The sequence below is a fragment of the Scyliorhinus canicula genome, chromosome 8, assembly GCF_902713615.1.
Source record: "Scyliorhinus canicula chromosome 8, sScyCan1.1, whole genome shotgun sequence".
In the NCBI taxonomy this organism is placed as follows: Eukaryota; Metazoa; Chordata; class Chondrichthyes; order Carcharhiniformes; family Scyliorhinidae; genus Scyliorhinus; species Scyliorhinus canicula.
The window spans coordinates 53,254,551-53,270,125 of NC_052153.1; the positions used below are offsets into that span (position 1 = coordinate 53,254,551).

The window sequence follows — 15,575 nt, forward strand, 5'->3', positions numbered from 1 at the left end:
AAAGGCATTTTATAAAGTATCCATAACAGGCTTGTCAGCGAAGGAGCAGCATGAATGTGAAGATGGCTGAGTGACACCAAACAGAGCGTAGTAATGAATGGTTGTTTTCAGACTGAAGCAAGGTATGTAGTGGGGATTTCAGGGATTGGTGCTGGGACTACAGTTTTTCTTGATGCACATTATTGACCTGGACCTGGGTGTTTGGAGCACAATACTTTGCAGATGATGCAAAACTTGAAAGTATTGCGAATGGACAGGAGGAGAGTGAGAGACTTCAACAGGACACAGATAGGTCAGTGGACATGTGGCAAATGAAGTTTAACGCAGATAAGTGCAAATTCATACAGTTTGCTAGCAAGGAAAGACAAAATAAATGGTACAGTTTTAAAGGGAGTGCAGAAACAGAGACACCTGAAGAATATGTACCGTGGGGCAGCACGTTAGCATAATGGTTAGCAACAGTTGCTTCACAGCTCCAGGGTCCCAGGTTCGATTCCTGGCTTGGGTCACTGTCTGTGCAGAATCTACACGTTCTCCTCATGTTTCCATAGGTTTCCTCCCGGTGCTCCGGTTTCCTCCCACAGTCCAAAGGTGTGCAGGTTAAGTGGATTGGCTATGCTAAATTGTCCTTAGTGTCCAAAAAAGGTTAGGTGGGGTTAAGGGGATAGGGTGGAGGTGTGGGGATAGGGTGGAGGTGTGGGGATAGGGTGGAGGTATGGGCTTAGGGAGGATGCTCTTTCCAACGGCCGGTGCAGACTCAATGGGCTGAATGGACTCCTTCTGCACTGTAAATTCTATGATAATTCTGTGAAATCATTGAAGGTGCCATGGTCAGTTGAGGAATTGTTTATAAAGGTACTGTGCTTTATAAATAGAACATGGAGTAAAAAAGGAAAATATTTACGATTAACCTTCATAAAGCGCCGGCTCGGGCAGCACGGTGGCGCAGTGGTTAGCATTGTTGCCTCACGGCGCCGAGGTCCCAGGTTTGATTGCAGCCCTGGGTTACTGTTTATGTCGTGTTTGCACATGTGGAGAAAATTGCCCCTTAATTGGAAAAAATGAATTGGGTACTCTAAATTTCTTTAAAAATAAGTAAATAAAGCGCCGGTTCAGTCTCAACTGGAACAGTACATCCAATTATGCGCACCACACTTGGGAGGCTTTAGAAAGAGTGAAAAAAAGATTTACGGGAATCGTATCAAGGATGAAGAACTTCAATTATGTGGCCAGAGTGGAAAAACTGGGGTTGTTCTCCTCAGAGAAGGCAAATCAAAGGGATGATTTGATAGAGATATTCAAAACAGTGTAGATAGAGAGAAATTATTCCAATTGGTTTGAGAACAAGAGGACACCGATTTAAGGTAACTGGCAATTGGAACCAAACATGAAATGCAGAAAAACCTTTTAATGCAGGGTATGGTTAGGATCTGGAATGCACTGCCTGAGAGTGTATTGGAGGCAGATTCAATCTTGGTTTTCAAAAGAGAATTGGATATGCAGCCAAAGGGAATAGGGAAAGGGCAGGGGAGAGGAACTAAGTAAACCGTTCGAGTTGAGAGTCAGCATGGACACGACGAGCTGAATAACCTCCATTGGTGCTGTAACCGTTCCATGATCCTCCTATAGGGGCTGGAGGTGATTTCTGAATAGTATCCTAGTTGGAGAGGAATTCCCAGCAATATTCTGGTTGATTTCCTATCATCACTTCTTTTACACTCACTGATCACTTTTGCATTTTGTAGCGAAGTCTACTACAACTTAAGCAAACCTTTTGCACACACTTTACTGCTGCTTTTCAACTCACTTATTATTACCCTGGTTTCTCAGCTCGCTGTTCTATTTTAATCTTTCCTTAGCTATGCTTTGTTGCTCACTCATTTTTACTCTCCCCTCTTGTCTCTCAGTTAAAAATTTGACAGGGTTCATGCTAATTTGCAAGCTCTACCATCGCAAAGGGCAGGGGCAGCAGCTGCGTGGGAACACTATAATCTATATACACTCTCCAAGCTACACACCGATACATCACTGTTCCTTCACCGTCGCTAGGTCAAAATCCTGGAACTCCCTCCCTAATAGCATTGTGAGTGTGCCTACACTACAAGCATTGCTGCGACTCAAGAAGGCAAAGGGCAATTAGGGATGGGCATCAAATGCTGGCCTCGCCAGCGATGTCCACATTCAGTGAAGAATATTTGTAAAATATCAACACTGAGATCATACATGCATAGGTTGACAAACCTACACTAAAGCTTCTAGTTAGACTTCCAGTCAATGACTGGTAAGAAATTCAAAGGTTGTCGGTTCGTATCCCACCAGAGTCGAGTGGGCAGCATGGTAGCACACATGGCTAGCACTGTGACTTCACAGCGCCAGAGTCCCAGGTTCGATTCCCTGCTGGGTCACTGTCTGTGCGGAGTCTGCACGTTCTCCCCGTGTCTGTGGGGGGTTTCCTCCGGGTGCTCCAGTTTCCTCCCACAGTCCAAAGACGTATAGGTTAGGTGGATTGGCCATGGTAAATTGCCTTTATCGTCCAAAAAGGTTGTCATGATATGCAAACGTGCAGCTAATGAACACAGAATAGGACATGACCAATGAGCAGTCAGGACACTCAGGGGTTGTATCTCACTATAAAAGGGATGAAGCACTCACACCCCGCATCTTTCCACAGACCAACATCTACAGAGTGAGACAGGGTGTATCCTCAGCATCACACCCCAGCACGTGGCTTAGAGCAAGGCTGGTTCAGTTAGACTCAGTTACTACATTTAGATTAGCAGAGAGTCAAACTCATTGAGAACTGTGCTAATCGTTCAATAAAACACATTGAACTCACTTCAAAGTCTGGAGCATCTTTTACTCAAAACTGCATCAAGTGGCAGCTTGTGTTATTCCAAATTACATAACACAACAAAGGTTAGGAGGGGTAATTTGGTTATGGGGATAGGGTGGAAGTGTGGACTTAATTGGGTCGGTGCAGACTCGATGGGCCGAATTGCCTCCTTCTGCACTGTATGTTTTATGTTCTAAAGCGGTCTTGGGTATTTACCCGTACTTTGTACAAAGCAGAAGATAGTTCAAAGGTTGAGACTTCAGGAAGTGGACAGCAGCCAAGTACACTGATCCTGTGAAAGGGTCATGCTAAGCATTTCTAGAAATGATGACCAATCAGTATAAATGAGCGGGAGAGGGGTCAGGAAGTGACATTTACCCTGTAAAATGGCGTAGGGGACAATTAAGCATAGAAAATATAAAATCTTCGTAACTATGGTGTCACTTAAAATAAGTGGAAGAATATTTTAATAAGGCTCAGGGAGTCCAGCAAGTAGATACACGAGTACTGCAGAACCTTATTAGGTATTCTCTCTTGTCAGTCAGCTCCAGACTGACCAACCTTTTATACAAGTACGGGTAGGCTACCCCGACCCAAGTGGGGGAGCTCGTACTCCTGAAGGAGCACGGGGAAAACAATCATCCCCACACTGTAAGTCCCATGCAGGTTATTACAGATAACTTCATATGTTGTAACTTCATTCGTCTCCTCAAATATAAGTGTGCTATTATTGCAAATGTGGTGCATATTCATAGAGTTTAGAGGGAGGTGGAAAGATAGGAAATACTTAAATTTAGAGTACCCAATTATTTTTTTTCCAATTAAGGGGCAATTTAGAGTGGCCAATCCACCTACCCTGCACATCTTTGGGTTGTGGGGGTAAAACCCACGCAGACACGGGGAGAATGTGCAAACTCCTCACAGACAGTGACGCAGGACCAGGATTGAACCCGGGTCTTCAGCACCATAGGCAGCAGTGCTAACCACTGCTTCAATATGCCATCCCGTTCAGTTCCATTTTAAGGTCATACACTCTGTCCTTATTTTTGTACACTTCAATTTGATTCTGTGAATGGTTAAATAGCAACATTTGCAGCAATTTGGGAAATTGAAAAGTTGAATCGTCAAGAGTTTTCTTGCTGGTGCAGGAGGTTGAGTTGGGCAAAATAGAGGTGATGCAGTGCCACCTCTGGCAGGTGGGTATCATTACAATGTTTATAGTTTATAGTGTGGACGGTGGAAACCCGAAACATAAACAGAACATTCTGGGAATGCTCAGCAGGCCAGGCAGCACCTTTAGAGAAAGGAACAGAGCTAAAGTTTTAGCTGAGTACCCTGAAGGTTCTGACAAAGTTCTCCGACCTGGAACGGTAACTCTGTTCCTCTCTCCACAGATGCTGTGGGATCCACCAAGTTCTGCCAGCCTTTTCTCCTTCTATTTCAGATTTTGTTGTAAGTATGGACACAGAAATCTTTGATGGATAAAGGTGACAACATGCACACAGACAAAGATTTTTATAGATATATAATGGATATAGATAGTGTGTGTTTTGCATATGTTTTGAGGGTGCGTAAGTGTTTTAAATTGTGATATTTGAACCAAACAGCAAGCAATATAGAAGCACAAATTACAGTGTTACATAAGGCTTTAATAGTACAGAAACAGGCCATCGGCTCAATTGGCCTATATTTTTCATATTCTGCATGAGGCTCCTCCCACCTTACTTCAACTCACTCCATCATCATTTCTTTCTATTCCTCTCTCCCTCATGTATTTATCTTGCTTCCTCTCAAAAGCACCTATACTATTCATCTCAACTATCCCATATGGTGGCACTTTCCATAGTAGAAACCTCTCTTACATCTACCCTATCAAACCCCTTCATAATTTTAATGATCTCAGAGCCCTGGCCCCCTCAGTCTTTCCTGATAAGTAAAACCTCTCAGATTATTGTATCATTCTTGTAAATATTTTTTGTTCCTTCTCTAGTGCCTCTAGTCTTTTGTAATGTGAAGATTGAAACTGAGCACAGTCCTCTTAGGCATGGCCCAATGTCCAATATAAATTTAACACAGCCTCTCTGCTTTTGAATTCTATTCCTCAAGAAATGAACCCCAGTGCTTTGTTTGAAATTTTTATAACTCTGCCTTGTTTTAATAGTTTGTGAATCTGCCTCACTAGGTCCCTGTGCCCCTCTACCCAATTTAGGCGCTCAATTTGCAAGGAGGAGTTGGCCACCTTATTATGTGACAACAAATCAAATCCAATCCGATCCTCCGAACAAACTGCATCATCTCACACTTATCAATATTGGAATTCACTTTCTATTTACATGTCTGATCTGGCAAGTGTTTTCATGTCATTTGTGCTTAATTGTCACAGTCTTCATCAGTATTAAATATAATGCCACCCCCTCCCTGCAATTTGGCATCATATTACAATCTAAATTTTGACAAGCAATAAAATTTCTCACTGGTATATTCCATTAAAAAAAAAAACAAATTTAGAGTACTCAATTATTTTTTTTCAATTAAGGGTCAATTTAGTGTGGCCAATCCACTTAACCTGCAAATTTTTGGGTTGTGGTGGTGAAACCCACGCAGACACGAGGAGAATGTGCAAGCTCCACAAGGACAGTGTCTGGGGTCGGGATCGAACCCGGCCTCAGCACTGTAGGCAGCAGTGCTAACCACTGCGCCACCGTGCTGCCCACACCGGCATATTCTAGACGCAAACTTTAAAAAAATAAATAAATTTAGAGTACCCAATCAATTTTTTCCAATTAAGGGGCAATTAGCACAGCCAATCCACCTAGCCTGCACATCTTTGGGTTGTGGGGGCGAAACCCACGCAAACACGGGGAGAATGTGCAAACTCCACACGGACAGTGACCCAGAGCCGGGATCGAACCTGGGACCTCAGCGCCGTGAGGCTGCAGGGCTAACCCACTGCGCCACCGTGCTGCCCTTCTAGACGCAAACATGCCCATTTTCAAAAATTGCAATTAATCCTCAACTTTTCGCACTAATTACCATGGAATGCCAATCCAACATGCAATACTTACAACAGCAATGGGATCATTACTTCGGGTTCCTACTATACTGAACTTCTTCACATGCGTATTATCCTTCAAAGCTTCAGCATATTCTTTTAAAGTGGCAAGGGGAATGTTCTACAAACATTTACACAAAATAATTTTAATTAAAAAATTGAATTCTGATAATTTTTTACATAGTGTAAAACTTGCTCATCCCATTGGTTTCAAATATTTGCCTCCCACTCCCCTGAATCATGCATTAATTAACTAAAACTTCCAGGTTTTTGGTAATGCAGCTGCTAATCCATTCACGTGCAAAAATTAGAAATTAAACGCAGTTGGGCAATCTAAATCAATGCACTGGTTTTTTTAAAATTTACTTTCATCTTTTCATATTCCTTTGGTAGTTTAATTGACCTTTGCCCTCAAAAGATTCCTCAGGTATCAAGGTCGTGCCACTGAGAACTCCACATAAAACACCTTTATTTATGCTACGAAGTGAGGCACTGAAGATGGTGGTGGCAGCCTTGTGATTTCTTATAAACCTCGTTTTCCTCCCCAAATTTCCTGGAGTGTGTCATCGGGTCTTGCCAAACTTTACTTTTTAAAAAAAAAAATTATTTTATTACAAACATGTATCAAAACAGGTTACAACACATTAACACCCCCGGAAACATACTTTCCAGCAATCAACTATACAGTCTGTACAAATGACTTCCCTTTTTGCACAACCACTGCCTGCTCCGTGCCCCCCCCCCCCCCCCCCCCCCCCGGCGACGAACAGCTCCTCAAACACGGTCACAAACACGGTCACCTTTTCTCAAAACCCCCCTGCTAAGTCCCTTAACTCATATTTTATCTTCTCTAACCGCAGGAAGTCATACAGGTCACCCAACCAAGTTGCTACCCGCAGTGGCGATGTCAACCGCCACTCCAGCAAAATTCGCCGGCGTGCAATCAGAGAGGCGAAGACCACGACATCGATCTTCCTCCTCTCCATGAGCTCCGGCTTCTCTGAAACCCCAAATGTTGCCACCTCCTCCTCCACTATCCAGGCTAAGACCGCGAACACCCCCGCTCAGAACCTTCTCAATTTTTCGCAACCCCAAACTTGTGCGTGTGATTCGCTGGTCGCCACCCACACCTCTCGCACTCACTTGCTACCCCCTGAAAGAACCCACTCATTCTCGCCTGAGTCATGTGCACCCTGTGCACCACCTTAAACTGTATCAAGCTCATCCTTGCACAGGACGAGGTCCTGTTTACCCGACGCAGTGCCTCACTCCATACTCCCCAATTGCTTGCCAAATGTGCCTGCAACACTGTGCTTGAAACCATTTTAATCAGGTGCCTGGACCTGCCACAACACTGAAATGACCCTATTCAAAGTCAGAATTACATCCTGTAATTGTGATAAACCGGTCAATCCTGCCTGTGTGCACAATGGCTTGAAAATTGCTTTAAATGTATCCTCAAAATGGAGCTGTAGTCAAACTGAACTAGTTCTGCAAAATAATATCAATGCAAAATGACAATGTATTAGTGTTAAGCAGCATGTGTCAGCCATAACTCAGTTTTTAAAAAAATATTTTTATTCTCCTCCTTTTTCACATTTTCTCCCGAATTTACACCCACCAACAACAAACAATAATCAACAACAAATATGTCAAACCCCATAACAATAACAACGATCCCATCCTCCCACCAACCCCCAAACATCACCCCGCACGTTAACATAAACAAATGACAAAAAGGAATCAGGGATTACCCATAGTCATCTTTAATATACACAGCCCCCCTCCCCCCCAACCCACCCACCCATCCCCCCCCCCCCAACTAATGTTCGATGTTATCCAGTTCTTGAAAGTGCATAATAAATAGTGCCCATGAATTGTAGAACCCCTCTGAGCTTCCCCTCAGTTCGAACTTAACCTTCTCATGGGCCAAGTATTCCAACATGTCCCCCCACCACGCCAGGGCACAGGGTGGAGAGGCTGCTCTCCGTCCCAGCAGGATCTGCCTTTGGGCGATCAACGAAGCGAAGGCTATGATATCTGCCTCCGCATCCGTTTCCAACCCTGGCTGGTCTGACATCCCGAATATGGCCTCCCGGGGACCCGGGTCTAGTTTCACGCGCACCACCTTGGAAATTACCCTAAACATCTCTTTCCAGTATTCCCCTAGCTTTGGACACAACCAAAACATATGAACGCGATTAGCGGAGCCCCCCCCCCCCCCGCAACGTTCACACACATCTTCTACCCCTTCAAAAAATCGGCTTATCCTTGTCCTCGTGAGGTGTGCTCTGTGTACCACCTTCAGCTGTATCAGCCCCAACCTCGCACAGGAGGTGGAGGCATTCACTCTCCGGAGCACCTCACACCAGACCCCCTCCTCTATAACCTCTCCCAGCTCTTCCTCCCACTTTGCTTTGATCCATTCCAGTGGTGCCTTATCCTTTTCCAAAATAGTTCCGTACACTGCTGTCACTACCCCCCATCTCCAGTCCCCTTGCCGTCAGCACCTCCTTATGCAATGTGGAAGCCGTTCCTCTGGGAATCTCTGTATTTCCTTCTTGGCAAAGTCCCGAACCTGCATGTATCTGAACACTTCTCCCCTGCTCTAGCCCATACTTTGCTTCCTGCTCCCTCAATCCTGCAAATCGACCCCGAGGAAACAAATCTTTTAGCGTCTTAATCCCCATCTCTTCCCATTTTCAAAAACTTCCATCCCACCTCCCTGGCTCAAATCTGTGGTTCCCCCGAATCAGCATTTTCCTCGACCCTGCCCCCAACCTGAAGTGGAGGCGAAACTGCCTCCAGATTTTCAATGAAGCTATTATTACCGGACTCCCTGAGTACTTCCCCGGAGTTATCGGGAGCGGGGCCATTGCTAGTGCCTTCAGTCCCGACCCCCTGCACAAACTCTCCTCCATTCTGACCCACTGGGAATCAACCCCTCTGACCCAGCTCCACACCTTCTCCACATTCGCTGCCCAGTAGTTGTACATCAGGTTCGGGAGACCCAAACCCCCTGCCTGCCTTCCCCTCTATAGCAGCACCTTCCTCACTCTGGCCACCTTCCCTCCCCATATGAACAAGGTAATCCTTCCCTCAATCTCATTGAAAAAAGACTTTGGCAGGAAAATCGGTAGGCATTGAAAAATAAACAGAAATCGCGGCAACACATTCATTTTAACTGCCTGTACCCAACCCGCCAGTGACAGAGGGAGACCATCCCACCTTGCCAGATCGGCTTTCACTCTCCCCACCAAACTAGTGATGTTGTACCTGCGAAGCCTTCCCCAATCCCGGGCAACCTGCACCCCCAGATACCTAAAGTGAGTCCCTGCCCTACGGAATGGCAGCCCCCCCTCACCCCTGCCCCCAGCCGAGACACCACAAAATACTCACTCTTGTCCAGGTTCAGCCTGTACCACAAGAAAGACCCAAATACTCGCAGTAGCTCCAATATTCCTCCTATCAACGCACTTGGTTCCGACACATACAGCAGCAAGTCGTCGGCATATAAGGACACCCTATGCTCTATCCCACCCCGCACTATTCCTTTCCATGCTCCCGAACTTCTTAATGCAATGGCCAACGGCTCAATCACAAGTGCAAACAGCAGGGGGGGACATAGGACATCCCTGCCTCGTCCCACGATGGAGAGAAAAGTATCTCGAGCTGATGTTGTTGGTGCGGACACTCACCTTCGGCTCCTTATATAACTTAACCCAGTTCACAGATCTTGGTCCAATCCCAAACCGCTCCAGCACTGCCGTCAGGTAACCCCATTCTACCCGATCAAAAGCCTTCTCGGCATCCAATTCTACAACCACCTCTGTTTCCTTCCCTTCCACCGGTGCCATAACGACGTTGAAAACCCTCCTAATATTCGAAGACAGCTGCCTCCCTTTCACGAACCCCTTCAGATCCTCACCTATCACCTTCGGGAGGCACTCCTACAGCCAACCCACCAGTACCTTCGCCAATACTTTTGCGTCCACATTCAGAAGTGATATGGGCCTATACGACCCACACTCCGTCTTTTTTAAGCAATAGTGAAATCGATGCCTGCCCCAAGGTTTGTGGCAGCACTCCCTTCCCTATCGCCTCTTCAAATATCCCCATCAGGGGTTCCAACTTATCCTTAAATTTTTTATAATATTCCACCGGAAACCCATCCGGCCCTGCCACCTTCCCCGACTGCATCCTCCCAATCGCATCTTTTATCTCCTGCTCCAATATTGCTCCTTCTAATGTATCCCTGTCCCCCCTCCCCTAGCCTCGGGTACTCCAACCCATCTAGAATTTCCTGCATCTCACGGTCTCCCCCGGGTGGCTCTGACCTGTACAACCTCTCGTAGAATTGCTCAAAAACCTTGTTAATCAGATCCGGAGCCACCACCAACTTCCCGGCCCTATCCCTTACCTGAAGAATTTCCCTTGCCGCTGCCTCCCTCTGGAGCTGGCCTGCTAACATACCCCACCTTATCTCCATGTTCATAAACTGCACCCCTTGCTCGTCTCAGTTGGCACACCGCCTTCCTGGTAGACAGACGGTCGAAGCTCGCCTGTAGTTCCTTCCTCTTTTCCAGCTTCGCTGGGTCCCCATCTTCTGCATAACTCCTATCTACATCCAACATCTCATCTATTAGCCTCTGCAGCTCTAACCTCTCCTCTTTGTCCACCCTGGCCTTGAACAAAATGACCTCACCCATCACCACCTCCTTTAGAGCCTCGTAGACAACTGCCTTCGACACCTCACCCGTACAGTGGAAACCTACATATTCATAGAACATAGAACATAGAACAGTACAGCACAGAACAGGCCCTTCGGCCCTCAATGTTGTGCCGAGCCATGATCACCCTACTCAAACCCACGTATCCACCCTATACCCGTAACCCAACAACCCCCCCTTAACCTTACTTTTAATAGGACACTACGGGCAATTTATCATGGCCAATCCACCTAACCCGCACATCTTTGGACTGTGGGAGGAAACCGGAGCACCCGGAGGAAACCCACGCACACAGGGGGAGGACGTGCAGACTCCACACAGACAGTGACCCAGCCGGGAATCGAACCTGGGACCCTGGAGCTGTGAAGCATTTATGCTAACCACCATGCTACCCTGCTGCCCTTAATTACCGTTTCACTTTTATCACAGAATACTTGGTTCTCCAAAAGCCCCACATCCAGTTTCCACCCCGGCCTCTGCACTACCCCCTTCTCCAACATTTTAGCCACCCAATGTGGAGCGTGATCGGACACTGCAATTGCCGAGTATTCCGACCCCTTGACTGCAGCCAGCAAAGCCTTTCCCACCACAAAAAAGTAGATCCGTGAGTATACCTTATGGACTGCTGAGAAAAACGAGTACTCCCGTTCCCTCGGGTGCAGAAACCTCCAAGGGTCCACCCCTCCCATTTCCACCATTAGCCCAGCCAGCGCCTTCGCCCCCCCTGATGGGACCAGCGAGCGTGGCCGTGATCTGTCCAACCTTGGCTCCTGCACCAGGTTCCAGTCCCCCCCCCACAATCAGCTCATGTGTGTCCAAGTCGGGAATGGCCTCAAACACCTTCCTCACGAATCGCACATCGTCCCAATTGAGACCGCATACACTTACCAGTGCCACTAATCTCCCCTCTAGCGCCCCTGTCACAATCACATATCTACCCCCCTGATCTGCCACTACCTTCTCCATCTGGAAGCGTACCCTTTTGCTGACCAACACCGCTACCCCTCGAGCCCTTCCATCAAATCCAGAGTGAAACATTTGGCTAACCCAACCCTTTTTAAGTCTCACCTGGTCCTTCACCCTCAAGTGAGCCTCCTGCAGCATTGCCACATTGGTTTTCAAACTTTTAAGATGCGCAAGCACCCTTGACCTCTTGACCGGACCTCCTAGCCCTCTCACGTTCCACGTGACTATCCTTACTGGGGGTCTCTCACCCCCCCCCCCCACCTTTCTTATCCACCATTGTCATACCACCGGGCCCTGCCCCATAAGCCTGACCCGCCCCTGTCCATTGTTAACATTGAACCCCTTCCCCCCTCCCAAGAACCCCCCTACATTTCCCCCTGAAACAACATCCCCCAACATCCATCCCTTCCCCCCCCTCTCGCTCGCCTCGTAGGCCCATTAAAGCTCGCTATCCAGGCTCCAACGTCCGCAGCCCTCCTCTTACCTCACCTCCGTTCACTGGCCGACTTTAGTTGGCTAGCGCGGGTGGCTCCCCCCCCGGCCAAGATATATCGTCCCCTTCCACCCAGTTCCAGAGAAAGAAAAAAAAAAAACCCCAACAATCCAACCCCTACAATTCACTAACATAACATTTAACCGTCGCAACACAGAACGTCAATCAACCCACCATTAACTTGAACTCTGTAACAATGCAAAGAGAAATAAATTACAATACAAATCCGGAAAAAGAAAGTTGCAACATTTATACATTTTCAAGATGTTCAAACACAGTCCACAGTCTCTCTTCCAGTTCCGCTCTTCACGTCTGTCCCAAGCCTTCTGCCCTCACGAACGCCTCAGCCGCTGTCTCAAAATAAAAGTATTTGTTGTTATACGTTACCCTCAACTTCGCTGGGTACACCATACCAAATCGCACCCCCTCTTGTACAACGTCGCCTTCACTCGCCCGAACGCCGCTCGTCTTTTTGCCAACTGCACCGTTAAGTCCTGGTAGATCCGAACTGCAGTACCATCCCACAGCACCTCACGCTTCTGCTTTGCCCAGCTTAATACCTTCTCCTTCATGCAACACTTATGGAAGCCGATAATTACTGCTCTTGGCGGCTCGTTCACTTTGGGCTTCGGCCTTAATGATCGATGAGCTCAGTCTAGCTCGTACCGGGAGGGGTTCTCACCCTCCCCCATCAGCTCCGCCAACTTCTTAGCGAAGTATTGTGTTGGCCTTGGGCCCTTTGTCCCTTCGGGCAAGCCCACAATTCTCAGATTGTGCCGCCTTGAGCGGTTTTCCAAATCTTCAAGCTTTGCTCGGAGCCCTCTGTTAACCTCCACCACCATCCGCAGCTCGCCCCCCATCGAGGTGACCTGGTCGCTGTGTCATGACACGGCCTCCTCCACTTCCTTCATCTTCTTGCCCTGCTCTCTCACCTCGGCCGATGCCTTTGGCACAGCTACCCTCACCGGCGCGATTGCCTCCTCCACCAATGACTTCAATATGACCGCCGTCTCCATCCTCAAGGCCTCCATGCGCCTCGCAAACTGCTTTTCCAGCTCAACTGCCATCACCTCGGTCATCTTCTCCACTGTAAGTAGTGCGGCCCCGCCTTGCGGTTCGGCTTCCGCCATCTTGTCAGCACTTTTGCCCGAATTTTCCTTCAGCGGCGAACCCGCGTTTCCTCCTTTCTTCGACGCTGCTTATTGTTTTTTATTTTCTTTCTTTTCTCCTCTCTCCCCCTCCACCCTTCTGTCCTTCATCAATCTGAATTATTCTTTTGGGGGGGTGGAGAAAAAAAAACCTTCACCAAACTTCCTTAAACCTTCTTTCTTTCTCCTCTACATTCACCCAGAGCTCCCTTGGGACCAGGCTTCAGCCTTCTTTCTTCCTCATAGGTGGGAGCCATCCAATGTGGGACACCCTACCTACATTGTGCCCTAGTCTCGGAACTGCCGCCTTGCCCTCCTTGAAGCTCCGCCCCCGCTGCTCTTGCCCCGACGCCGCGCTGGGCCCAGCGCCTCAGCCCCCACCGCCCGCGCGGGGTTCTTCGGCGGTTTTTAAACTGGCCCCGCTGGCTGCTCGCAACGCCCCCAAATGCCGATGATAGTCGGGGGGCTGCGTGAAGACTCGGGGATTTCCACGAAATCGCCGCAAATCGTGGCCACCGGTGGGAGCTCTTCTCGCCGCGGCCGCCCTGATCGCCCACGCCACCGGAAGTCCAGCCATAGCTAAGTTGATGACACTCTTGGCGTCAGGGCTTGAGCACAAAATTCTAGGCTGACACTTCAGTGCATTATTGAGGACATACCGCTCCGTCAGAGGTGCCGTCTTTTGGACAGGAGGTTAAACCCCATCTGCTTGCTTGGGTGGATGTAAAAGATCCCACGACACTATTTCAAAGAAGAGCTGTGCCTGGTGTATCAACATCACACAAAAATAAACTGATTATTTTGTCATCATTGCATTGCTGTTTCTGGACACCTTAGCTGCCACATTTCTGACATTACAACAGTGGCTACACTTCAAAAGTGCTTCATTATCTGTGTCTGAAGCTCCAATACACAATTGGAATCGGTCAGTAATGCAACCAGGAATATCTAGTCTGAAAATAACAAACTGAAAGGGAAAGGATCATTCAATTAAAGAATATCTGCAGCAATAGGCAAATCCATAAGACCATAAGACATAGAAGCAGAATTAGGCCACTCGGTCCATCGAGTATGCTCTGCCATTCAATCATGGCTGATATTTTTCTCATCCTCATTCTCCTGCCTTCTCCCCATAACTCTTGATCCCCTTATTAATCAAGAACCTATCTATGTCTGTCTTTTGATTTGGCTTCACAGCCCTCTGTGGCAAAGAGTTCCACAGATTCACCAGTCTGGTTGAAGAAATTCCTCCTCATCACTGTTCTAAAGGATCGTCCCTTTAGACTGAGATGGTGTCCTTTGGTTCTAGTTTTTCCTCCAAGTGGAAACATCCTCCTCTTCACATCCACTATCAAGGCCTCACAGTATTCTGTTAGTTTCAATAAGATGCCTCCCTCATCCTTCTGAACTCCAACGAGTACAGACCCAGAGTCCTCAACTGTTCCTCATACAACAAGCTCTTCATTCCAGGAATCATTCTTGTGAACCTCCTGTGGACCCTTTCCAAGGCCAGCACATCCTTCTTTAGATATGGGGCCCAAAACTGCTCACAATAACTCCAATGGGGTCTGACCAGAGCCTTATATAGCCTCTGAAGTACATCCCTGGTCTTGTATTCTAGCCCTCCTGCATGAATGCTAACATTGCATTTGCCTTCCTAACTGCCAACTGAACCTGCATGTTAACTTTAAGAGAATCGTGAACAAAGAATCCCAAGTCCCTTGGTGCTTCTGATTTCCTAAGCATTTCTCCATTTAGAAAATAGCCTATGCCTAAATTCCTCCTTCCGAAGTGCATAACCTCACACTTTTCCACATTGTATTTCATCTGCCACTTCATTGCCCACTCTCCTAGCCTGTCCAAGTCCTTCTGCAGCCCCCTTGCTTCCTCAATACTACCTGTCCCTCTACAGATCTTTGTATCATCTGTAAAATTAGCAACAGTGCCTTCAGTTCCTTCTTCCATGTCATTAATGTATATTGTAAAAAGTTGTGGTCCCAGCACTGACCCCTGAGGCACACCACTAGTCACCGGTTGCCATCCTGTAAAAGACCCCTTTATCCCCACTCTCTGCCTTCTGCCAGTCAGCCAATCCTCTATCCATGCCAGGATCTTACTCTTAACACCATGGGCTCTTAACTTATTTAACAATCTCCTATGCGGCACCTTGACAAAGGCCTTCTGGAAATCTAAATAAATCATGTCCACTTGTTCTCCTTTGTCTAACTTCCTTGTTACCTCCTCAAAGAACTTAACAGATTTGTCAGACATGACCTCCCCTTGACAAAGTCGTGCTGACTCAGTCCTATTTGATCATACACTTCCAAGTACTCCGCAATCTCATGTTTAATAA

General features: G+C 47.3%; 1 protein-coding gene across 5 annotated transcripts in view; it reads right to left on the reverse strand.

Annotated features, from left to right (window-relative positions):
- The window catches only part of tmod1 (tropomodulin 1), a 142,776-nt gene that overhangs the window by 13,256 nt on the left and 113,945 nt on the right, over nucleotides 1-15,575 (reverse strand). For 4 of the 5 annotated variants that reach the window (XM_038804588.1, XM_038804587.1, XM_038804591.1 and 1 more), the window contains exon 7: nucleotides 5,899-6,006. The exons of the other annotated variant lie outside the window; for it this stretch is intronic. In XM_038804588.1, coding sequence (XP_038660516.1) covers nucleotides 5,899-6,006 — 108 coding nt within the window. The remainder of the gene's footprint in view (nucleotides 1-5,898; nucleotides 6,007-15,575) is intronic. 5 annotated transcript variants of the gene reach the window in all.